A 27136-nucleotide genomic window follows, 5' to 3' on the forward strand; every position below is an offset into this window, starting at 1 on the left:
TCACACTCAGAAGAAGGCAATGGCAAACCACTTCTGGATCATCTGCCAAGAACGTATATGAACAGGTCCCAGTCCGAGAAAAGGATGGAAGGATCCTGTTCATATGGACCTGTCGTCAGACAGAACACTAAATAAAATATAAATATTTGCGAGCTGCATTATATCACTGAGTGGGCCACTTGACGGTCATGACTCTCATGTTATTATCATTGCAAATCCTGCTTTAGAAATATTGCAAAGTCTTGTAAACGTCGCCTACCACAACCGAGCAGACGTTAAGTTTTTAGGATTCTGAAAATGATAAAAGAACTTGTAAAACCGAAGGAAAACGGTTTGTTCCCTCTCTCTCTAACCACTAAGTCATGAAGACGTATGAATGATCGGACGTAAGACTCCACATTAGAGGGGAATGGTCAACTTCGGAAGATTTACTAGCCGAGTACCCATTGGGTGGGTTCAGAAGCCGGTCCGGACATTTTGGTGAAGAAGAAAACTCACTGCCCCTATCGGGAATCGATTCCCGGTATTCCAATCCGTAGGAGTTTAATCTCATGGCGAACAACTTTATCTCTGACTTAAAGAGATATTTTTATGTAGGACATTCAATAAAACGTTCTCCAAAATATACTTCTTTCTACTGAGAACGAGTTTCAAGATTTTAAAATAAATACACCAAAATTAACATGAAAATTCCGTACCATCTGTTGGCTAAATAATTTTTGTGTGAAATTCCAATTAACATATATTTAAAACTGGTACACCCCAATTCACAAAGTGGCCGCCTTCATGAAAACGCAGCGAAACGCGAGAACATTTACACTTAAGCATCTTTATTTACACAGGCTCAGTGTCAAAAATGTGGGTTGCGTTCCTGAGCTGCTAATTTTGTGCTACCGCGATTTTATGATCCCTTAAATCAATTCTCCGAACTGTCCGCTTCTGAACAGCATTGGCCGATAGTCACGTGTTCACAGGCGCGCTATCAGTTCTATTTTCTTGTTTGCGAGAAATATTGTAAACATCCGCCTTGATGTGTTATTCATAGTAGAGTCAGTAATACGGTTGTTTCGTCCGCGGAAAATGAGACAGCGATATTGCAAATGGAGACGACATTTGACCGCCGCAATCTTCAAGGTCATCGAGTGTACTGGCTGAAGGAGACGGGCTGGAGAGACAGCCAGTTGGTTGCTGGCAGCGGTCGTGTCAATTCGTACGTGTTCATGGCGCCACACACAGGTGAGTAAATACAATGAAGCGAAAGCTGGAGGATTGATTCGCAATGCTTTGACCGTTCCAGTTAACATTTAGTGTCATAGGAAATAATTTATTCAAGGACAGCATACAAAACTATAAATTTATTCGTAATTAACTTTTAAGAAATCGTGAAATTTGGTTTTACTGTAAGGGAAGAACTTTGAAGATGTTTTGAACAGGAGCATGGATACAATTACATTACGAAGAGCATTATAATTTTTGCTCTTTGCCAAATATTATCCAAACAATCAAATTAATGAGGGCCGTATAACAAATAAGAAATTGAAGATTTGTGTCTTCTGGGTTGTTGAACTGTGTAGTCTGGTCGATGGTAACCAACGTTTCAGAGGTCATACTGCCTCCGTCATCAGGGCGATGAGTATGAAGATTTCTGTCTTCTGGGTTGTTGCGCTGTGTAGTCTGGTCGATGTTTACCAACGTTTCAGAGGTCATACTGCCTCCGTCATCAGGGCGATGAGTATGAAGATTTCTGTCTTCTGGGTTATTGCACTGTGTAGTCTGGTCGATGTTAACCAACGTTTCAGAGGTCATACTGCCTCCGTCATCAGGGCGATTAGTATGAAGATTTCTGTCTTCTGGGTTGTTGCGCTGTGTAGTCTGGTCGATGGTAACAAACGTTTCAGAGGTCATACTGCCTCCGTCATCAGGGCGATGAGTATGAAGATTTCTGTCTTCTGGGTTGTTGCGCTGTGTAGTCTGGTCGATGTTAACCAACGTTTCAGAGGTCATACTGCCTCCGTCATCAGGGCGATTAGTATGAAGATTTCTGTCTTCTGGGTTGTTGCACTGTGTAGTCTGGTCGATGGTAACAAACGTTTCAGAGGTCATACTGCCTCCATCATCAGGGCGATGAGTATGAAGATTTCTGTCTTCTGGGTTGTTGAACTGTGTAGTCTGGTCGATGGTAACAAACGTTTCAGAGGTCATACTGCCTCCGTCATCAGGGCGATGAGTATGAAGATTTCTGTCTTCTGGGTTATTGCACTGTGTAGTCTGGTCGATGTTAACCAACGTTTCAGAGGTCATACTGCCTCCGTCATCAGGGCGATTAGTATGAAGATTTCTGTCTTCTGGGTTGTTGCGCTGTGTAGTCTGGTCGATGGTAACAAACGTTTCAGAGGTCATACTGCCTCCGTCATCAGGGCGATGAGTATGAAGATTTCTGTCTTCTGGGTTGTTGCGCTGTGTAGTCTGGTCGATGTTTACCAACGTTTCGGAGGTCATACTGCCTCCATCATCAGGGCGATGAGTATGACGATATCTGTCTTCTGGGTTGTTGAACTGTGTAGTCTGGTCGATGTTTACCAACGTTTCAGAGGTCATACTGCCTCCGTCATCAGGGCGATTAGTATGAAGATTTCTGTCTTCTGGGTTGTTGCACTGTGTAGTCTGGTCGATGGTAACAAACGTTTCAGAGGTCATACTGCCTCCATCATCAGGGCGATGAGTATGAAGATTTCTGTCTTCTGGGTTGTTGAACTGTGTAGTCTGGTCGATGGTAACAAACGTTTCAGAGGTCATACTGCCTCCATCATCAGGGCGATGAGTATGAAGATTTCTGTCTTCTGGGTTGTTGCGCTGTGTAGTCTGGTCGATGTTAACCAACGTTTCAGAGGTCATACTGCCTCCATCATCAGGGCGATGAGTATGAAGATTTCTGTCTTCTGGGTTGTTGCGCTGTGTAGTCTGGTCGATGTTAACCAACGTTTCAGAGGTCATACTGCCTCCGTCATCAGGGCGGTGAGTATGAAGATTTCTGTCTTCTGGGTTGTTGCACTGTGTAGTCTGGTCGATGGTAACCAACGTTTCAGAGGTCATACTGCCTCCGTCATCAGGGCGGTGAGTATGAAGATTTCTGTCTTCTGGGTTGTTGCACTGTGTAGTCTGGTCGATGGTAACAAACGTTTCAGAGGTCATACTGCCTCCGTCATCAGGGCGATGAGTATGAAGATTTCTGTCTTCTGGGTTGTTGCGCTGTGTAGTCTGGTCGATGTTAACCAACGTTTCAGAGGTCATACTGCCTCCGTCATCAGGGCGGTGAGTATGAAGATTTATGTCTTCTGGGTTGTTGCACTGTGTAGTCTGGTCGATGGTAACCAACGTTTCAGAGGTCATACTGCCTCCGTCATCAGGGCGATGAGTATGAAGATTTCTGTCTTCTGGGTTGTTGCGCTGTGTAGTCTGGTCGATGTTTACCAACGTTTCGGAGGTCATACTGCCTCCATCATCAGGGCGATGAGTATGACGATATCTGTCTTCTGGGTTGTTGAACTGTGTAGTCTGGTCGATGTTTACCAACGTTTCAGAGGTCATACTGCCTCCGTCATCAGGGCGATTAGTATGAAGATTTCTGTCTTCTGGGTTGTTGCGCTGTGTAGCCTGGTCGATGTTTACCAACGTTTCGGAGTTCCTTGCTGCCTCCATCATTAGGGCGCCCTGATGATGGAGGCAGCAAGGACCTCCGAAACGTCGGCAAACTTCTACCAGACTACACGGCGCAACAACCCATAAGACAGCCATCTTCAAATTGCACATTTGTTTTTACGATGCCAGTGATGTATCCTTAGAACACAATTTCCATTAGGAACATCATTAAAGAGATTTGTAATATGAAGTGGGCACCTACAATGGCACAAGCTTAATTAAAACACTGCAATGTAAAGAAATATAAACAAAGTAACTAATTAGATGGTTTACGGAAGCTGAGGGTTCGTCACCGAATTAACCAAATCCAGTTTCCTTCAACTCCTATCTCCCATAGATCCCGCCTGAGATTATCCTTCCTTCTACTTCTAGGTCTCCCCAGCGGCTTCTTCCTTTCAGGCTTTCTGACCTATACCCGGTGCACACCTCTTGTCCCATCCATGCGTGCCACATGCCCCGCCCATCTAATTCTTCTCAACTTAATCACCCTGACAATACTGGGGGAGGAGTACAGATTTTTAAGCTCGTCATTGTGCAGTTTTCTCCACGCCCCATCGTCTTCCCTCTTAGGCCCAAATATCCTCCTCAACAACCGATTCTCAAACACCTGTAATCTGTGTTCCTCCTTCTGAGTGAGAGATAATTAAGTACAAGAATTACCAACGGTCATTACAGGACATTTTAGGTTTTAACCCATTAAATCGAGGGTTTACTGTAATAGCATATGCTGAGAGACCTCTCCAAGCACCGGCTCGTAATTTGTCCGTCTACGGTCAACGAAGGTTGTTCTCAACCCGCGGCCCACCGATGTGTGCGTGCCGTGTATATCATCGCCGAAACCCGTGTAATATAAAGACAGTACCAGCCCAAATTTTTTTTCTCGCGAATAATTAATACAAATAACATTTGTTTTACGAAAATTTTTATGTAGGCCCACATGCAAATGTGTTTTTAATGAATCGACATTTAAACACATTTACGTCATGGCGACAATGTGAATGTGGCCCGTTTCTTTCAAAGGCTGTGAACCCCTGGTCTGAAGACGTTTCAGTAATGCCTCAGCGAATCTTATTGCCGTTTCATAAGCCTTAACCTAGCTGTTTTATCACGCTTTTCGTATTCAAAGAGTATTTGTGACGTTGTTACTTAAGGTGCTGTGGTCAGTTATTTGCAATGTAGTATCAGGAGTCTTAAAGTTTCGATTTCGGAACAACACAAAACCCCACACTATAATGTACTTTTACTATTGACAATTCAACCTATTCTCCTTAAAGCAGCACGTGAACACCTCACTCTTATTCATTCTGTTGATTGAAGTGTGTTCATTTCATGCCGTATTACAAGCGGGATTCCCCGTGGAGGCGATTTCCTAGCCTCTTCTGTCAGGTTCCTGGTTTGTCAAGTATGAAATTTACGTGGATAATAGGCGTGCCTGACAACTGAATAACTGTCATGCGGTCAGTGTTTTGTAAGAAAGCGTTCAAATGACGGGTGAAGTGCCGTAAATATTCTGAGTACTCCTTCAAATCTAAAAGGTGATGTGAAGTCATTAAAAGAGGTTAAACAATTGTGAATAAGAAGTCTAAAGGTACAATTTGGCTGCACGCGACAGAGACAAGCGACCGAGACGGGAGACGGACACATCGCAGCTTGTCGCCACACACTTTTGAGGTGACGACCGAGACATGCGGCAAAGTGTTTGTTTTCTTTGTTTTGTTGAGACATACGTGCACATATTCTGTGAAAAATGAGTACAAAAATGCTTCTAAAAAGGTTACTCGAAGAAGATGATGTGTTGCTGTGTTATTTGTTGCGAAAGAAACAAAGAAAACCTATGAATTCAATATTCAAAACCAGACGCGAAGAAGGATTTTTCTGTCTGTTAATAAAGAATCATTTATCGTTAGAAGAAGATAATTTCAGGAGTTATTTCAGATTGAATCATAAGCAGTTTGGTTACGTACTGACGTGCTGCCTGAGCCCGTCGCGAGACACTACTGGTCCGAGAGCGGTCTCCTGTGCTTTGTCTCCGTCTCGCACTCGTAATTGTACTTCATACGATTGTACAGAGAGCAGACAGGAAGCGACCAGTCTCGGTCTCGCAATTCTGTCGCCTGCCTCGGTCGCTTGTCTCTGTCGCGTGCAGCCAAATTGTACCTTAAGGTTATAAACTAGCTAAACCATTAAGTTTTTCTGCCAAATTTTGTCGATATAGGCTACTGGTTGCGTTCAACGTTTCCCTAGATTCAACTTTTGATATCAGAAATTCAAAACACCGTTGACTTTATCCAAATTCATTTTTCGCTTGAGTAGAATCTTCGAATTTGCTTACACGCAAGTCCGGCTGTCACTGCCTTAAAGATGTGAGGTGACTTGTGTACCCAAATCAGTCGTCTGGGTAGCCTGTTGATAGGAGATTATCTGAAAGCAAGTCACGTATATCCTATTGTGCAAGATCGTAAAACACAAGGTTGTGCCGATGCTGTGCGTAGTTTACGGCCCCCATCAGCGCCTACGTATTGTTTGAGTCTTGCATCTAATTTTTGCTATGGGGAAATTTTACACGGGCGATGTCCACTACCTGGATTCGGCTAAAGACATCGTCCAAAGGAAACTCTCTTAAGTTGTAATTTATTTAACTGGCGGAAAACATGCAGATAAAATGCTCACAGTCTGGACGAATTTTTTTTTGTCATATAACGAAAAATGTCCAAAAGAAATTGTCATGATGTTTGGAATGTTTAATTTGACCGGTATCTCGATAAAATATTTTACATCCAGATAATTCATGAAATCCTTTACACGGAGTTAGGATAGACAGGCACACGGGCATAATGACACCATACATAAGTCTCTATTTCATCATAAAAGGAGGGCAGTAAGCTAATTTTGTGGGGGAGGGGGTCAAACTGACAAAGATCTGGCGAAGTTCTCTAGATATGTTGCATTTTGTAAGCCCAATGCTGGTGAGGATTCAAGAGTTGGAATAACATCTTTTCAATTTGAAGCTTTCAAAACGTGCGTTATCTTAAGCAGTTCCACGATAATACGAGGTGCTATCGGAAAGCTTCAAGACTGTGTCAATAGAGGGCGAACCGGATGTAGTACGAGCTTCTGCCTTTAGGGGGTGCGGCCTACATTCATAGTGAATCAGTGTGCCAGCCGGCATCATCGAATTAGCATTTGTTTCTTAGTTACAGGCGTTTTGGTAGTGCATTACACCGACCCTCCTGCGATTTCGGAATGGCGTGTGCATAAAATTTTGCCAAAGACTCGCCAAAACGGCTACGGAAACCTATGAAATGCTAAAGCAAGCATTTGGGGAGTCCGCAATGGGTCGTGCACAAACTTTTGTGTGGCATTCACGTTTTAAAAATGGCCGAACCTCTGTCGATGATGACGAGCGTTCTGGACGACCATCTTCGAGCACAACGCCCGAAAATGTTACGAAGATTCGGCAGGCCATTCACGAAGATCGACGTCGTACCATCAACGACTTGTGCGACATTGTTGGGATAGGCTATGGGACCTGTCAGCTGATTCTAAAGGAAGAACTCCACATGCGACGCATCCTGTCTGAGGACCAGAAGCAGAATCGACTTCTCGTTTGTCAGGAGCTCAAAGATCTTGCAAGAACCGACCCCAACTTACTTTCTAAGCTCCGTGTGACTTCTTCCTCTTCCCAAAGATGAAAATTCAGCTAAAGGGAAAGAGATTTGAGACGATAGAAGAGATTCAGGCAGAATCGCAGATGGTGCTTGACAGGCTGACAAAGAAAGATTTCCAGGGATGCTTCCAGGCTTGGCAGCGGCGCTGGGATCGTTGTGTTCACTCCCAGGGGAACTACTTCGAGGGTGATGGATGAATTTAATACCTGAGATAAATGTACGGGTTTTTATACGCGCAGTCTGGAAACCTTTCGATCGCACCTCGTACTTTCAATATGGTTAAAATAACCTATTCAAAATAATTTCTTTATATTTGCTTGCCCTCATGTACACTGAACACGGCCATTTAGCTAGTCCCTAGCGACACACACTTCGTGTCTCCATGATAAAACAGAGGGAGGCCATTGTTGTTACTGTTATTGAAATGAACAACACTTTCGTCCTAACAAGTAAACTCTGATTCGCTTTTGCCGCCATCTTATAGAAAAGACGTAACATTACAGTCCACTGAGGGGAAAACAAAAATACGACGGCGCAATTACAAGTCACAGCCGACCCATTACGCCTTCTGCTGGAATCAGTCTAATGTTTTTGCGATGGCGTGAGAATATGCGACGGGCCGTTAGGATTCACCTTGGATTGCTATTTGTTTGTTTATGACTGACTTGTAAAATCCTAAACCGGATAGTGACGTCACACTTTATTCATGAAGGCGGCGATAAGAAATATATACAAGTGTGGAAGGCTTACAGTTTGTGTGGTGCCATCTACTGCAATGATACGCGCTGTGTGTGTGTCGCGGCATCGCTCGGCTTCTGTTTCTGATTCAGGTACATCTGCACCGGCCACTTTACTGTCCCTGCTGCATGTTCTTGGACGCACCTATAACACGTTGAAGAACGTTTCTCTTGCTAATAAAGTTTCAGGGTTCTTTTTTCTCCTTAGAATAAGCCGTAACCAGTAAAATAACATGTGCTGCTACCTTATAAAGTAAGATACGTTCTAACCGTGGCTTCAGACTTTAATGACCAAGCCGTTCTGTGAGCAATGTGAGTGTTTCGTTGATAATAATGATGTGAGCTGTTTTTTCCATCGATATAGTAACCATGACAATATCGAGATGTTAAGTTGCCCTGTTTTGCCTCGAATTTAAATTACAGAAATTCATTTTACGAAATGAACGTAATTCTAGAATAGAAAATTCTTAAATGTTATTTCTTGTAAATACTGGCTAAACGAAATAGAGTAAAGCCTCTCTAAGTTGGACACTTGGGGTTTCCACGAAAATGTGTCCAACTTACAGAGGTGTCCAAGATAGAGGGAAAGAGAAATATCAGATTGTGGTCTAATGACAATATAATCTATTTACTTACATACACTAACTGCTGTAGGCTTACTTGAATTAAGAATTAATGACAATAGTATTAATAATAATCTTTTGAAGCCCACTCCCATGCATTGCGCATTACACCCCAGCCTCAGCAACATTTTCTAAAGTTAATTCCACCAATTTTCGCTTCGATATCGCAAAAAAGGAAAATTCCATTTCTGTTAACACAGTCTGAACTCAAATTCAAGCACAGTACTGATGGAGTTAAAACTGTGTCTTCTGCAAAACTGTAGTCCAGTTAAGGGTTCAGCAAAAGAATGCAATGCATTCCAATGATGGGTTCAATGTCCATAAGATAATCCTCCAGAGAGGAGGCATTCATCAGTCAGAAATTCAAAATAATAAAATATGTAATTGAAAAAGTTTCCCTGAAAAGCGTCGAAGTTAAGTGCACGAACCTGTCCAACTTACAACAAAAGGGGTGACCAAGTTCTAGGATAAAGGGGTGTCCAAGATATAGGATGTTGTGGACATGTAAAATTATAGGATATTCGCCGGTTCCAATTAAAAGTGTCCAATATAAAGGGGTGTCCAACTTGAGGGGTTTTACTGTAACTGCAGATAAGGTGACCCATGAGAACACAAAAGTATCTAAAGATGAGTAAATCAACGATGATATACTACATATGTTATGTATATAGTATTTTAAATGACAAACACGAGCGCGTGCGGGTGACGTCACATGTCTAGAATATTTGTAGCTATTCTAGTCACTCTGAATGCAAAACACGAAGGACTGGACTGCAGGACTTGAAATGCTGCCTAGAACAGAAGCCTGAGATAAATGTTTTCAGCAAGGTGACACTCGGAACACCAAATGAAGACTGGTTTACTGCATGCAGCAGTGGTTCTCAACCCGTGTGCCGCGAGCTTCTGCCAAATGCGCTGCGAGGTTTTTAAGAGAAGAATGATTCCATAAAATGAAATATGCAAATTAAAACATGAACGTATTGTTAATATCACTTTATTATCCGTGATTAATTTTGGCATAACAATAAACTTGTATTCGCAACTTGGAAACAGAAATTAGTGACAATGGTGGAAGCAGTTACTGTTGGTGGTGGTGGTATAACAACAAAGGCTATAAAGATTCATCACCCCCGTCCTTGCAGCAAATGATTTTTTACGGACTCTGTTTTCTGTCAGGAGATACCACGAACAGTAAACATAATACATTTGTATAAGCAAGGTTTTGTATAGGTCGCGCGAGTAGTCGTGTCCACCTAAATGCGCGATGTGTAAGCCGAGAGAGGGGAGTTCAGTAGTAGGGGAGGGGGTCGCACGGCCTCAGCTGCGGTGACGCACCGAACTAAACACAGCTAGAGCTACAAACCAACTGAAGCTGACACCCCTCTAGCGCGTGCTTCGGACGGGTCCATCTCGTAGTGTCGAAACTTGAGATTAAAGTTGTCTTTTAATTTGTCATTTGTTTAAGTTCATCAAAGATATTTGTTTCTGTGAATGCGACTGTCTCCTGGGTTATTGCGGTGTGTAGTCCGGAGAAGTTTTCCGACGTTTCAGAGGTGCTTACTCCCTCCATCAGGGCAATCGCCCTGATGATAGTATCCCAGAAGAGTCATCTTATAATTACAGTTAACATTATACTACCATAAGTGAAATAGAACACTATATAATTTAGTATCTCTGCAAAACAGGTTCGGAATGTGGGCCGGGCTACAAGAGCCCCCTGGACGCGATGCAGAATGGCCCTCGCGAGAAGCTGTTGTACATCCCCTGCATACAGCCGTCTCCTCAGGAGACACATCGCTCAGATTACCTGGCCACAGTGGATGTGGATCCACAGAGCCCCACCTTCAGCAAGGTGAGAGACAGCCAGACACGTGGTACAGCGGTTGGCACTCCTGCTTCGTATCTGGAAGGCCCTTTTTATGAATCTCGCCCAGTTACCGACTAAATCAACAATCCTCATACATTTACTGTTCCTTCAGATAAATAATCCGGTCAACTCTCTCGTATATAACTCATTAACACGGATTCCATGTCCATTTGTAAAATAGTTTCGAATATATTGAACTGGGAGTCGTGGATAACTGAAAATGGGCAGTCACCCAGCTTAGGGAGTGGACTTAAAAGCAAAAGATGAAGCTGGCCAACGCACCATGTCATATTGACTTATAGGATTAGTGGAGTTAAATCTCCATATATTATAAACCTCGGAACCAGACTCTTATGATAATATTTCTCATCAATCTTTCTTTCCCCAAATTTTATCAAACGTACGTCTGTCGTTGAATATCATAGAATTTAATCCCTAAACCCAAGAACATTTGTCGAATTTCCCGTATTAACACTGCGGACACACTGCTAGTCTAAATAACATTTAAACACTCAGTTCTTGCTTTAAAGAAAACCCAATGCGTCTCCATTACAAAGATCATTTGATTTTTATTGTTTTTTATAAATAATCGTTTATACTGAGACTCATGTAAAAATCATAAATACACTCTGTGCGAAAAACGCAGAGTTGATTTATGTTATCAGTAAGCTACCACTGTGCTTCAAAGAGTTAAATAAATAGTATGACAAGATTCGTTCATGAACATGAGACGATCCAGTGGCGGGCTCTGTGAACACAATAATGGAGCTTGGGGTTCAATAAGAGGAAATTTAACCACTTATAACCGTGCTGCAGGTAATCCACCGTCTCAACATGCCCGCGGTGGGCGACGAACTACACCACTCAGGGTGGAACGTGTGTAGTAGTTGTCACGGGGATTCCTCCAAGAGGCGAGACAAATTGGTGCTGCCCTCCCTTGGCAGCGACCGCGTCTACATCGTAGACACAGGCACTGACCCTAAGACGCCCCGTCTCCATAAGGTATTGTTTATTACATGTACCTGTTCAGCTAAGACTGATTTATTCGTTGACTGCACTGAGGAAAAGTTCTCTTTTGTGATGGTAAACCCAGTGAGTTACAGTCCATGGTCAAATTTATGGCAAGCAGTTACTTGAATTCAAATGTATTGATAAGACCTATTATTGTAGCCGCGTTAATAATTAGACTGTGGGTAGGATGACCAGACTTTGATTCCCGGCAGGATTAAGGGAGCAAATGGCCGAATCATTCACCTCCACCTAGAGAAGGTTAAGGTCCTCTTCATGGAACAGGAAATGCACATATCGATATTTCCTACGACCCACATCAGCGATTTTCGCGGCCGCCATTTTGGCTTATTAGTAGCAGAATTAGAAACAGATCTTTGCAGCACATCGGTCTTGGCAATGTTTTTCTTGGTCCATAAGTAATGAGGAGGAGGAAACCAGACATCAGATACCAAGATTCTACATAAATAAGCAGAAGGATCAGTATCTGGGTGACGTATGATGTAACCATCCTCGTATCTCCCGAATGAAAATCTGGATAGAGCAGGGGTTCTCAAATCTCGACCCGCCTATGTGTTTTATGCGGACATTATACTGTTTTTGTAACACTGAACCAACCTGTAATAAGAGAAACATTTACCTGACACCAGAAAACATGTTTTGGTAGTGCCTGTCGCTTGAAATAATTGTTCAATTTTATGAATAACGTCAAATGAAGACCTAGGACCAGTGTTGCTGATGAACTCTTCATGCGGATCGCAACAACAGAAATAAAATTTAATGATGAAAGATCATTTTCGCAAAGCAGTGTCGAACATCTCACTAATGACAGATTTTGTCAAACAAAATTATTGAGAAACATGTAAACCAGGTCGAAACAGTACGTTAGTAGAATTTTCAACAAACTGAACAGTTTCAGTAAAATGTCATCATTTATATCCTGGCGTCCCATGAGTCGATAAGGAAGAACGAATGTGGTCGAGTTTAAAATCGATTACCGCTACACCAGCCTTCTTGATGTTCCATTTCCTGTTCCATCTGAAAATAAAGGCCTCACGACGGGAATCAGCCTTCAGTTGTCACGCTGTTTGTGTGGCAGGTGATCGAGGGCGAACTGCTCCGGGCGCTGAATGTCTCCACACCCCACACGACGCACTGCTTGGCGTCTGGAGAGATCATGATATCTGTTCTGGGAGACAAGAACGGAAATGGCAAAGGCGACTTCGTACTGATAGACGCTCACAGCTTGGAGATCAAAGGTAGGCAACCCCATTCTACGCCACTCCGCCCACACCCATTCCATTAACTCACGTATCCACTCGTTCCATTAACTTGCTGACCTGATGTCACACTAGACGTGAAACCCAACACAACAGCAAACACGATGAAGAGCATGACAGTCGCATGAGTGGTTTCCGAGTTACGCGGAAAACTACAGAAACCAATCTGTTCGTGTTTGTTTGCGCTCAAGGAGGAGAAATATAAAATAGCAGCCCTCTAGTCCAGCTGATAAGAAATATTCCCCCTGCACCGCACCAGAAACGATTTTCCCCCGCAGGGCTTTTCCCCTGGTCTGTGGACAGTACTTAACCGCCACTGGAATGATTCTGTTTGTGTAAGCCATGAGTCATTCTTGGGATGTCTGCATCAGATCACCGACTGGCCTTCGTATTGCCTTACCACATTTTTTCTGCAATGTGGTACAGTACCAAGGTCGATAAAGGTGACTTCGCTGGCAATGATGTGTTTGTAGTGGGAACTTTTATGTCTTATCACAAAGTATACAATCATGGCAGCGGAGTTGTAGATTCATAACCGCTAATCCCAAAACTCGGCACTGGACACATCCCACAACTTATTACCGAAAACTATATCTTAATACAATGAGCCGGGATAGCTCAGTCAGTATTGTGAATAGCTACGGACTGGACGACCGGGGTTCGATCCCCGACGGGCAGCTTCTGAAATACACACTAACCAATGGAGTAGGCAGAGCAGATTCGTGCAGCGGAATCATATGCCCCGAATGTCTGTAGGGTTACCATTCTCCTGACTTTCGTAAGTCTTTCTTCAGGTTAATTCCGGGTCGAATGATTTCCTCCCACCACTTTTGTTTCCGTACAGACGAGCTGATATCTCACAAAACTTACATACGCGAAATGTTTCTGGTAATTTTTAAGCATTTGTTTTTAAAACTTACATAATCAAATTAGTTAAATGGACACTTCACCCCTCTTATACAGCGATTAGTACCGGCGCGTGGATATCCTCCATATTTGCTTTCCACGTGTTCATCGCCCTCTAGCGTGAGCGAAGAACACCTTATGGGCCCGTCCATATCTGTCCGTCTGTCTGTCTACAACGATTTTCTAAGTACTAGACAACCCTCATGACAACTCATTGTAGTAACACAGTGGTGCAACAATGTAAAACGATGTCAGTGTTGGAACACTTATTTTTTATTTGTAGTGTTCTGTCTGACGACAGGTCCATATGAACAGGATCCTTCCATCCTTTTCTCGGACTGGGACCTGTTCATATACGTTCTTGGCAGATGATCCAGAAGTGGTTTGCCATTGCCTTCTTCTGTGTGTGAATGGAGTAATTGTTGGGATGCCACGGAGAAACCGGGGAAGCCCCGGATTAAACCTCCGTGTTGCCTAGACCACGGCCTTGCCCAACACAAGTTATAAATTCGGGCACCGCCGGGAATCGAACCCGAGACGCCAGGCTTCGAACCAAAATCATTGAACACTTAGTAGTGTTAACCGTGGTAATTGTTGGCCCACATTGTTATAACAATGATAGATCAGATTATTGTGGGAATTAAGATTAATCCTAGAATTGTTCTTTATCACTGTTGCCTTGATTATGTTTTCGGTGCCCTGCTGATGTCAATACACGTGATGTGGAGTGAGGAACTCATTAGAAATACTCCAAAGAGTACACACAATGTGATTTGACTGGAAGGAGCGTGTTGTAAAGGTGACTAAGATGACGAAATAGTTAGCAGGCTGGTTCTAAAATACCAGCGTTTCCCGTATTTACCTTTTGATTACATCTTGTTATGATGACGTGATAAGTCATTCCGAAAGACGAGGACATACAAGTCTTCTATTAACACATATTAAATTTAAACTCAGAATTGCCAGACTGTATCTTCGATCGTCAAAGCTTCAAATACAGATTTTCGCCACGCTAGAGTGTTACCAAAGCGACACGCTCTGACCTACAGAAATATACTTTGGTGTATTTTGCTTGACGTAACATTTGGTTTACCACGCCTGAACCATCTCACTCACTCACTTGTTTTGATCAGGTTCGTAACATTCTGATATGAAAACGCAGCAGCGCTGTAACAAATAATCGACCACAATCTGAAAGCTTGACCTTGAGCCGATTCAGCTGTCGCTCGGGCCTATACTCCAAGCTGAAAATATAGTCCCAGTCTCCAGACACCAACATTTAATTCTTTGCTTTTACGTCTGAATAAAATCACAAGAAACTGGTACCAGAATGATAGGTTTGTTTGCATACTAACCCATGACCGACCATTCAAGGACAAGGTTTCAGGTTCAGGCACGTACCTATCTTGTTTCAGGTTTGTGGACGAAGGGCGAGAAAAATGCCAAATTCGGTTACGACTTCTGGTACCAACCGTACTGGGATGTCATGATCTCTACAGAATGGGGTGCGCCGAAGAGCTTCAAGAAAGGCTTCGCCTTGCCCGACACACAGGACGAAGGTAATAGTTGCGGCCACGAGAGGCGTTCAAATCACATCGGTAGGAAAACAGATGACGGACGGGGCGAGAGGTACAATATTATAGCCTCCACAATCGTCAGATCAGACACCCCTTGATATCTATTTACGGAGTTTTACAAAGGATGAAAAACTTATCAGCCCCACATTAAGGACAGCATTACAGGAAACAGTGAACATCAAGAGTTACGTCCTCATAGAAGTGTAGTACTCGAAGGGCATAGATAACGTTGAATGTTTATGTTGCAAGAACAGCGGAAGAATATACATGAATCGTTGACATTCACCATATAATTTGCAAATGGCATGTGTGTTGCAGACCTGTACGGACGATCACTGAATGTCTTCTCTTGGAACGAACGTCGCCTACTACAGACGATCGACCTTGGTCCCGAGGGCATTGCCCCATTGGAGATAAGGTTCCTGCATGATCCACGGCAAACACAGGGCTTCGTGGGTTGTGCGCTGTACGCCAATGTGTTCAGGTCTGTACCGTGGCCTGTCTGCTCAGAGCCAGATTACAGTACAACCTGTCTATAACGGAACATTGATCTGAAGGTATTCTGCACTCAGTCGTGGCAAATGTGACACCGATTAAACGACATGCAAGAAAGAGACTGGCTAAATCGGAACCAGCATCTGAATAAAAAACCTGTCCAAACCAGAACCTTTATAAAATGTTACAAGCTAAAAATTTGTATTTAAAAAAAGGCTTCTAATTAATGACTTTCCACAGGTAGTAATTTCTGTTTAAATAGTACGTACAGTAAAATTATACTGCAATAAAACCTGAGTTAAACGGGATCTGTATTATAAAGTATCTTAACGCGAAACCTGTCTTTTATGGGGCATGTACATAATGGCATAACATACAAGTCTTTTCTTCATCGGTAATTTCTTGGAGAAAGGGTCTTAACTATTAAATTTACATAACGTTCACAATTTATCCGCACACTGCAGAAGCACTTAAAGAAAATATTTGACAATTTCTCAAGAAGAGCTTCGTCGAGTATTTCGAAACATGTTAACGAGATGTGAAGTCGCTTGCAAGCACAAGGAAGTCACTTTGAACATCTTTTGTGGTTTAAGGTAAAACAATTAATGTAATAACATGTATTAGTGACGAGAAATATTTGTAGTTCGTTGTTACTAGCGGCACTGAAACTGATATGCCGGCACCCACCGGAAGAACGCGCACAACACCCGCCCGCCGGCCGACCACGCAATACAAGCACGACCGCAGCCTCATAAATTGTAGACCCGGTACAACATAACCTGTATAAAACAATGTCAACACATCGCTAATCTGTTACGTCATTCAGAGTGATACGTGTGGATCCTGTTTACGGTTTGCAGGTTCTTCCGTGAAGAGGATGGGAAGTGGAACGCGGAGCTCGTGATCGACGTCCCCGCCAAGCAGGTGGAAGGCTGGGTGCTCCCGGAGATGAACGGTACGTAGCAGCCCCTTATTCTGTCTCTGTGGCACTGGACCGCTAACGGACCTGCTGTCTCCATCCCTAAGATGATGCAAGAGCGAATATGGAGCAGTGATGGAATGACAAGGGAAAATCAAAGAACTCGGAGAAAGACCTGGTCCAGTGCCACTGTGTCCACCACAAATCAAACGTTGACTCCTCCAGAAGCAAATCGCCGCGAACAGCCAGCGACTAACCGTCTGAGCTATGAAACTGCCGAGAACTCCATTTTCATGAGATCCTAAATGTTTGTCGGAAAACAGTTTCGAAACCTATGCTCAGATGAGAGAATAATATTAAATTAGATCAAAAATACTACGATTCTGGGATCTTGTCAATATGATAAAAGACCTTCGAGTTCCCAAAAATTGCTTGGAATTTTATCAGCTGAGCGACTAGCAGCTTATGAAGATGGGCTTTGCTCCATGGGGTTGGATAACGTTGATTTTATCATCCTAAAATATTTCGTGAACATATGAATTATGAAGTTCCTCATTATGTAATTTTCTTTATTTTCCTTTCACGTGGGTTTAAATGTTCGTCTAACACTTCTAATCGTCGTCAGTTTTTACGTTACGTGTCTTTTCAAAATGAATCACCGTGGAAAGGCGATATATCCATCTCTCTCTATGGAATATTAATTCAGTTCCAGAAATGTTATTTCAGTTTTCTATCTCATTATCCAGCCAAAGTTACGTTCATTGCCGCCATTTTCTGCAGAATCCTCATTAATCAAACGAAGTAGGGACTTTGCATCGCAAGAATTTAGAACTTGCACTTGTAAAGCTTTTTGCTTGAACTAATGATAGGCACATTTCGCGCGATAACCCCACGGAAAGAAAAGTTCGCTGTTTGCGATAGAATATAAGAGACACAGGCCAATATAAACATTTCAGTCGGCAATAAGACGTCTTGCTAAAGTAAATGCTCTGTCTGGTACACTCCAAGAACTGATCAAAAGACTCATCACTGTCATAACAAAATCCCGTCGTTGTAACAGAACCTGGTCCATTTCAGTCTACTTCACATCTTTACAGCTTATTAACGTTTATTTTAGTATCACGAACGATTGCACGCCTACTGGCCCAAGCTGAGTCATCCATGATGTTACGTTTTCAGATCGAAATTCGTATGCTCAAAGTTGGTCTCTCAAATAAAAAGAATACAGACAAATGACGTCTGATTGGAAGAAACTGAAGAGTAAGTGACAGGAGAATGGAGAAAATTACATAATGAGGAACTTCATAATTTTCACTCTTCACCAGATATTATTAGGGCGATTTAATCAAGGATTACATGGGTGGGACGTGTAGCAGGCAATGGTCTAGAGCAGTGGTATCCAACCTGGGGTACGTGAAATTTAAAAAAAAATATTATTTTATGATAAACACTGAATAATCAGTAATGTAATTTATTTAATTTATTTTGGATGTAGATTATATACTATGTATAACTTGAATTATACACCAAAAACTTTGGGGGTACAAAGTTGAAGAGAAATTATATCTGGGGGTACGCGAACAAAAAAGGTTGAATACCACTGCTCTAGAGAAATGCATGCAAAAATTTGGTCTGAAAACATGATGGGAATAAACACTTGAAAGACATAGATGTAGGTAGAAGGATAATATTAAAATAGATCTGTTTCCATGAAAAGGGGAAGGTGAAATTTATTACAGGGATGTGTCACTGTCAACAGGTCTGATGTCTGACATCCTTTTGTCTCTGGACGACCGTTACCTGTTCTTCAGCAACTGGTTGCATGGAGACGTCAGGCAATATGACGTGACTGACCCCAAACATCCGCGTCTAGTGGGGCAGATCTTCCTGGGAGGCAGCGTACAGAGTGACGGACCAGTCACGGTCACAGGCGACAAGGAGCTCAAAGTCAGTACTGCATTAAACGACATTATGCCAGCAACTTAGGTTAAGTAGCGTCAACCGAATAATTACAGAACGATTCATCCATTATTCAGTTACTTAATGACGCATTCGCGACAACACTTGCTACGTACCGCTCAATAAATGTACGGTGATTAGTGAACAGTGAATAATTAAATTATTCTAGTAACAGTCAATATGTGCAAGGAAGCGGTCGTGACATGTTTTAAGACATGTTATTTAACATTTGCCAGAGGGAGTGAGGGGAAACCACAAAAGTCCTCATTGAAAGTAGACGGTCATGTGGTCGAGAACTCATCCCGGTACCTACAGAATACGTAACAGGATTTTTATCAGCAGTGGGACTCCGGAAACAAATCCCACCGACTTGAATTTCCTCAGCTGCCCCTCCTTGAAAAATAATTCGAGATAACACCTTACAAGCTTGTACAGTTTCTCAAACACCAAAAAACCTCAGTTATTCTCAGAGCGTCTTTATATAATCCACTCATTAATGACATTTATCCTTTAAAACACGTGATCCGAAAGTCAGGGCAGATTTTAAATAGATCGGGCTTCATTAGGACTTGAATAAGAGGCAGTCGGTCTTTGGGGCGGGCCCAATGGTCAGCTCCGATAAAATTCTAACATTTCGGCGTGTGCTCGAGCAATGAGCATGGGACCAGAGGTACACTGCTCATACTTGGGAGGCAGTGGCTTCAAATAACTGCCCTGGTTATTCGTGGTTTTCCTCAGACCCTTCAGGCAAGTAACTTTGTCATCAGTTCCTCCACAGTTAACAGTCATATGTCTGCATTAATTGTGAAACCTAGGCTGACCAGCTTGCAGTAGCCATTCAATTCAATTCAATAGTCGGAGAGTCTTGTGCAGTCTGTTGGCACGGTGTGTTTGCAGGAACAACCGAAACCAGTGTTCCACAAAGGACAGCGCCTGTATGGGTCTCCCCAGATGCTACAACTGAGTCTGGACGGGAAACGCCTCTATGTCACTTCCTCGCTCTACTCGCCGTGGGACAAGCAGTTCTACCCGGATGTAGTGGAGTAAGTATCACTTCCAGACATAAGCAATGATAACGCCAAGTTTATTGTGTTCCGCCCGACGTATCTGCGATCATGTATAATTTCGTACTCCCTTTTCACGCGGCGAAATCCTTCCTAATTTACCTTACATAATTATCCTATCATCTGACACTACGTATGCGCGAGGTAGTGCCGTTAAACAGATTATGATGATGTCTTCTGGGATGTTTCGCCATTTATCCTTGTAGAAACTAAGCGACGTTGCTACCAGACTCCACGGCGCAACACCCCAGCAGGCAGTTATCTCCACTTGCTGCCATGGAAACCTGATATGTCACTTAAAATTGTGATGGTTCGTGTTTCAGGAAAGGCTCGTTTTTGGTGAAGTTGGACGTGGATACGGAAAAGGGCGGCTTGACCCTTAACCCTGAGTTCCTCGTGGATTTCGGAAAGGAGCCGGAGGGTCCCGTGCTGGCGCATGAGATCAGGTAAACAATGTCATTCCAGCTGTAAGGTAACAGAGTCCTTGCGCAGCCAATTGCAAGCTTCAAGGACACAGGACTTCACCCCCCATTTACCGCGCAGCCCTAAGTCAACATGGCCGGGTTACTTGACTTCGGTACTAATTCTGAACTGTCTAAACTCGCCTGTTCATGTTGCAACGTTGTGCGACTTTACTGTGACCTTGAAGTATTCAATTTTATGGCGGCTACTATAGAGTTATTTCGTGCAAAATCCTGAAGTATTACGTTGTAAGAGAAGTTGGAATACTAAGCAACTTCTGTGAAAACGATCGTGTCACAAACTGGACTTAGCTTTTCCAGTTCGTGGCTATAACTGATGAAATCACTCGGAGTTGACACGTGGAACTTTGTATAACGACAGACCATAAACACGCAAATTTCGTAAGAAACTTTCGTGTTTATTCAGTAATTATAAGTGAGGCGACCGAGCGATTTAGTCGAAATCTGTACTAGAGTTATTTTTTTTTATTTGTAGTGTTCTGTCTGACGACAGGTCCATATGAACAGGATCCTTCCATCCTTTTCTCTTCTCGGACTGGGACCTGTTCATATACGTTCTTGGCAGATGATCCAGAAGTGGTTTGCCATTGCCTTCTTCTGTGTGTGAATGGAGTAATTGTTGGGATGCCACGGAGGAAAACTCCGTGTTGCCTAGACCACGGCCTTGCCCAACACAAGTTATAAATTCGGGCACCGCCGGGAATCGAACCCGAGACCCCAGGATTACAAGGCCAGCGTTCTAACCGCTGGACCACCTCATCTTTTTATTATTTAGTGTTCTGTCTGACGACAGGTCCATATGAACAGGATCCTTCCATCCTTTTCTCGGACTGGGACCTGTTCATATACGTTCTTGGCAGATGATCCAGAAGTGGTTTGCCATTGCCTTCTTCTGTGTGTGAATGGAGTAATTGTTGGGATGCCACGGAGGAAAACTCCGTGTTGCCTAGACCACGGCCTTGCCCAACACAAGTTATAAATTCGGGCACCGCCGGGAATCGAACCCGAGACCCCAGGATTACAAGGCCAGCGTTCTAACCGCTGGACCACCTCATCTTTTTATTATTTAGTGTTCTGTCTGACGACAGGTCCATATGAACAGGATCCTTCCATCCTTTTCTCGGACTGGGACCTGTTCATATACGTTCTTGGCAGATGATCCAGAAGTGGTTTGCCATTGCCTTCTTCTGTGTGTGAATGGAGTAATTGTTGGGAAGCCCCCGGAGGAAAACTCCGTGTTGCCTAGACCACGGCCTTGCCCAACACAAGTTATAAATCCGGGCACCGCCGGAAATCGAACCCGAGACCCCCAGGATTACAAGGCCAGCGTTCTAACCGCTAGACCACCGTGGCACGGTGTACTAGAGTACGCATAAATTAATCAGGAAATGTTATAGCCTAATTAAAGAGCTTGTATTGGTATTTGCTTGCGCGCCATATACAATGAAGTAATTGAAGGCGAATCCTGCCCCATAGATCTTAAAAGAAAGACGTGGTTCATTTGTTTGCGTCTGAATCGCGTGACGCACAAGAGCACATAGAATTATCTGCAACCCGATTATGTAAGCTTCTTCAAGGTAAAACTGTAGCACATGGGAATAAAACAACCCCATCTTAAATAAAATCTCAATTACACAAAAGCATGCCCGTAGAAACAGGAAGAGAATAGGGGGTGAATTTTACCCTCTGGCGGCACACATGTGAAAAGCACTTACAGCGGAAGTCCCTTCACGTGGGAACGTCTCTGGTGCTGTCTGCGACGGCTTTGTGTTATGACTGCAGCCAATTAACGGGAATGTTATATGCGCGCTTTCAACCAAGTGCATGAAATGAACGCACAAGAGGGATTGTTCATACACCCGTATATCAGTATGTTTCGCCGTTAATGTACCTAACCACTTCTGCGGAAAAATGTGATAGTCATTTGCAGTTAAGAAATGCCCCCAAGATTTGTTACCGTGTTCACAGCAGCGCCACTGGTCACTATACTGAGCTATATGAATCCCGTTCATACACTCAAACCCTAGTTTTAAGGCGCCTTAGAAACTTAAATGTTCAAAAAACACGCCTATCTGCTTCGCCACGTCTGCATTAACTCGAGGACCGCTAAAGGGATTTTCACATTTGATTTGACAGTTGGGAGTTTTACGAAAAATATGTCGACACATTCAAATGTTATTTAAAATTGAACATCACTGACGTACACTTTACATGAAGTTGCGTACACGCCTCTGCGTGTGGAATTGATTGAGTGCGGAATACTCAGCCCGCGCCATTCACGAAGGTCGAAGGTTAAATTCCTGCAAACGCTACAGAACTGTTCCACTATGCGTGCGCTCCCAAATTTGTTAAGATTAATATTATCGTCCCATCTACACCTAGGTCTTACAAGATGTGTTCTTTCTCCAGTTCAGGTTCTGAATAGAATCCCTCCCATCTGTCACACCTTCCCCGATAACACTGCTATTAATAATATTTGCTGAAGGGTACAAGATATGAAGCTACTCACTAACATGGGAATGTATGTGTACTCCACGCTGGAGTACGCATACTTTCCTTTGTTGGTGACTTAGGAAAGTGTTACAGTTCATTTCACCGAAACAAAATATAATCATCAAACCACACAACACAAAATTCCATTGAACTGCTTTGAAAATTAAATATATCGACCGACAGATGGACCGTTGGATGGTAACGATCTCACCATTATTATCGCCGGAATTTTAGTATATTCACTCATTCCTAGCTGCACTTCCTGTGAAAATCTTCAGTAGTCCCCATCTTGAAGATTGGCTTATGGGGTGTTACACTTTTTGTATGGCAAACTTATACCAGACTACACGATACAACCACCCAGAACACGAGTCATCTTCATACTCACTGTCCTGAGAACCTGAAATCACATCATTCCCCACCCTCTCGGAGCATCTCCATGTCACAGAGGCGTAAAGTACTTAAACAGGGGGTTGGAATTAAAAAGTTTTCGTAACCCGAAAGTCTCAACTGGTCTGTATAGAGAAACAACACTTTCCGACGATCTGAGTATATTATCTATAATCTGACACATGATCATATAATCGTATGATTTATAAATAATCGTGTTCACTCACCGAATTGCAGCGTAGTCTTCATTTTTTTATTCTCGGAACAAATTTAAAGCACACACAAAACATGAATTTCACCTGTTGTAATACGTGGATATGCAAGTGGCAGTCAAGTGGTTAGCATTATTTATTTGTATCCGGAAGGTATCGGGTTCAAATCTCAGTCCAGAGACAAGCTCCTTTGGGTTTCCGCGGTTTACCTCCGTCCGTCCAGACAAATTTTCGAGATACCATAAATTACATCACGATTGCTTCCTTACATATCCCTTCCGGTTCATTATTAATTAAGCATCGTATAATTTGACGCTGCAGGCCTATAGTATGAGGTACTGACAGCGTGGATAAATAAACCACAAATAAATAAGTCGTGTATCTCGCCCTAAGGGAAGAACATATAAAATTAGGGTGTTTGAGAACAAAGTCTTGAGGGCAGAGTTCTGAAGTATCAAGATGACGGAAAGAATTAAGGACTTTCGTAACGTGTACTCTTCACGTAACAGACAGCTTTTAGGACGCTGAAATCAAACAGGGTGAGAGGGGCGGGAAATGTAGCACGTATGACACGTGACAAATGCTTACATTTTGATTGGTTAACCCAAGGGAAGAGGCACTTGTGGGGGGTGATTTGGTGTGGACAGTTCGACCTGTGAGTGACAACAGCTTCTGAAGGGTTCTACTCAATGCACTTAAATATACGAAGATTTTCTGAGTTCTTCCATAACATTTTCAGGGCACTCATTTTGACCGTGGTGGTCAAAATGAGTGGCACTGGCACAGATAGCTGGTGAAGTTTACGTCTGACACTGTCTCTTTTGCACTGAGGGTAGATTCTATAGCTCTGCTAGTAAAACAAAGTGGCTATAAGACAGTCCCCTTGCCGAAGCACTGTTAACGAGTTTCCGATACGTAAGAGTCCAGACAAACTACGACGCTCACTCTGTAGGCGACCAGTCAGAAAACATTATGTTAATTCTATCGAGTTCGGAGGATAATCCCTTAATGAATCACCACGCCACGAAGGCGCATGAGAGAGTGGAGGTACAGCTTCGCTCATTTTTAACCTCGGCACAAGTTGGGAGTGAGTTCAATTTCACGCTTCGGCAGGATTTCCCCTGCGGTGAGAGCCTCCGGTAACCATTTTGTAGGTGGGCCCTAAAAAATAATCTTTCCTGATCGTACAGTCCGTAGTCTAGTAAATGCACTCGCTGATCTATCCCGCCTTCAGACTGGTCTGAAAGAGGCCTCAGAACCGCTGAAGTCGCGAAGACAACCAGTAGGGAGATACGTTTATCCTTATGGCATACATTTTAAAAAACACATAAAATAGTACTTTAAATATTAATAGTGGGAAGGAACACGCTGTCTATGTTTCATAATCTTGAGAAACATTAATCTACAGTATCTGGCAATGCAGAAAATTAACCTTAATGCACGATGCTCCGATAACACTGAAGTAAACATGTGATACAGTAGGGACCAGGTTACTCGCTGTGGATAGCTGCACTCGGCACGGCCTGGTCGGTGCACGGAACGGCCGGGTAGAACGGGTAGGAAAAGCGTGGAGGTGCGCGCGCAATGCTTATCACCTTGCTCTTCCCCCCGCGTCAAGAACTCGCAAGTAATATGGTCCTTACTCATGTGACAGAACATAATTGAAGAATGATTGATTATTCCAGATACCCCGGAGGAGACTGCACTTCAGACATCTGGCTAGTCGAAAACGAAACGAACTGAGGAATGTCACAGAGAATACGAAGAATGGGTAACAGCCCCGTTGTAATTTACTCGAGTCCTGGGCGTGTGTGATTTGAGTACTGCAAAGTAGTTCGTACTCAGCGCTTAACAGAAGGCGTTGAGAGTACGCGATTAGTCAGAAACATAACCCCTGTTTAGAGTTCTTGCTTTTCATTAAACGTGTTTTTCAAATCGGCAGAAATTTTTAAATTCTCATGCGCTCTGTTTACCTCTAACGAGTCTTCTAAATGAAATTTACCTCAGCTGAACCAGATTATTCCCATTATGTTGCGAAATTACGATGCACTTCTACGCAGTCTATAATTTCTCAAATAAATTTTGTTTCTTGTTCTGTTGCTTACAGTAAAATGGTAAATATATATATTATCAGATGTATTGATTATGGTTATAAATCTTGTTTTGTATATCAATAACAACAGTTTTAAATAAAAATATTTCATGGTGTCTTTATATTTAATTGTCCACAGCAATTTAATTATTGACACGTTGGTATTGAAGAAACATGAGTTTAAATTTCCCTCAAATGAATCATCAAACATAATAATAACCTTAATTCATTCATAATTATACGGACATAAAAGGAAAATGTTAACAAATAAAACACGATTTTTTTAATCAGACAGACATTTCCATCTTGCTTCATAAAATAATCATGTAATTAACAATAGAGTGTTTTATAAAATGTTTTACAAGGTCCCTAGCTTGTAATTCGTGAGGTATAGCCATTGTCAAAAATTCAATACGTACTAAGATTGGACTTATTTTTGTTCTTGAAGACGGGTGAGACAAAACTCACTTACATAACATAAAACAAGCTAGGAAATTGTACTCCATACCGGAATACACATAATCCTCACGCGTTCTTTGCAGCGTGTATTTAGAGGTGTAATGCGCATTGTTCGAGAGTTACTACTTTGTCCAACAGATGCACAGCATTTCAGTTCCTACCTCTCGAATTTCTTCATCCGTCATTTTCTTACCACCTTTTGTAGGATATTCAAAAGTACGATTTTGATATCGTGCAGAACAGCACAACCTACATACCAAATTTCATCCAAATCCGCTGATTGGTTCTTGAGTTTAGTCGACTGGTAAGACAGACGGACGACCAGTCCATAATGCGTTCTCGCTATGCATTTTGCCTAAAGAACGTATAATAATTCCAGTCCGTACCGCGAAGAAGACACAACATTTCGCCATTACAAAGATCAGTTTTTTAATGCTGTGTAAGGAAAATCCCTGTTTAAGAGTATCATACGAACACGCAAAAAATTTGCAGATTTGCTTGGTTTGAAATATTCATTTGTAGGTACAGGGTATGAAAATATGTCCCAATGTTTGATTCTTTAACAATTTCGTGATTACAATACATTCTCCGTTCTTGGTATGAAAAAGTAACCCTTGAATTAGCAACCAAGTTTCAATGTCTGCTATCTTGGGACTCCAAATATCATGTCTTGCTGTAAAAGACATACAATACAAAGCATCAAAAATTTACCCATCTATCTTGAAGACTGAGGAAAACATTGGAAGGGAGAACTAGAAAGAAAAGTCAAATAAAATTATACAAAGTTAGGCAGTGCCAACATTAATTTATGCAGAGAGGCATCTGAATACTGTCCTAGTACACGGACAACAAATTTTATTGGCGGAACAAGTTTAAACCTAGCTGAGCGTAGTTGATAATTATATCACCACAGTCCAGCGAGCTGCATTTTGCCATTCCCTAGTCGGATGGACAATGTTTACGCACTTTAGAGTGGCGACAGTCACGTGTTTTGCGTTGCCTGGGACCCCGACAGCGCCATCTTATCTCCCAGGAACTACAGTCGTCTGGTCTCCCCAGCCAGACGACAGCAACTTCGTTTTAGGACGCGACATTGTCCACAACAGCGAGATCAGTTCCTCAGATGTTTTCGAGAATGAACTAAGAACACCATTATTTATTAATCCTTATGTCAGTGTTTTCGAAAGAAATGCTCACGAAAGTTTT

At 42.6% G+C, this 27136-nt stretch overlaps 1 protein-coding gene and 1 long non-coding RNA gene across 3 annotated transcripts in view; one reads left to right on the forward strand and one right to left on the reverse strand.

The window, feature by feature from the left end:
- Positions 1–1092: 1092 nt before the first annotated feature.
- On the forward strand, positions 1093–25587 carry LOC110839052 (methanethiol oxidase). Of its 2 annotated transcripts, none has more exons than XM_022082855.2 (11): positions 1093–1236; positions 10413–10579; positions 11411–11596; positions 12702–12861; positions 15204–15347; positions 15684–15849; positions 16721–16815; positions 18539–18726; positions 19636–19781; positions 20126–20248; positions 25065–25587. In XM_022082855.2, the coding sequence occupies exons 1-11, from the start codon at positions 1101–1103 to the stop codon at positions 25120–25122; spliced, it is 1569 nt and encodes a 522-aa protein (XP_021938547.1). In that variant the 5' UTR covers positions 1093–1100; the 3' UTR covers positions 25123–25587. The 2 variants fall into 2 exon arrangements, with proteins under 2 accessions (XP_021938547.1, XP_021938548.1); XM_022082856.2 differs by lacking the exon at positions 1093–1236 and adding an exon at positions 8074–8197.
- LOC147872308 (uncharacterized) overlaps positions 6042–27136 on the reverse strand; it is a 48779-nt gene continuing 27684 nt past the window's right edge. Inside the window, exons 2-3 of the long non-coding RNA XR_015537444.1 lie at positions 8118–8249; positions 6042–6120 (exon numbers count right to left, since the gene is read on the reverse strand). This is a non-coding gene — a long non-coding RNA (uncharacterized LOC147872308). The remainder of the gene's footprint in view (positions 6121–8117; positions 8250–27136) is intronic.

Source organism: Zootermopsis nevadensis, unplaced genomic scaffold (assembly GCF_977971745.1).
Source record: "Zootermopsis nevadensis isolate Lab colony 2312 unplaced genomic scaffold, Znev_1.0 Znev_ptg000028l, whole genome shotgun sequence".
Classification (NCBI taxonomy): Eukaryota; Metazoa; Arthropoda; class Insecta; order Blattodea; family Termopsidae; genus Zootermopsis; species Zootermopsis nevadensis.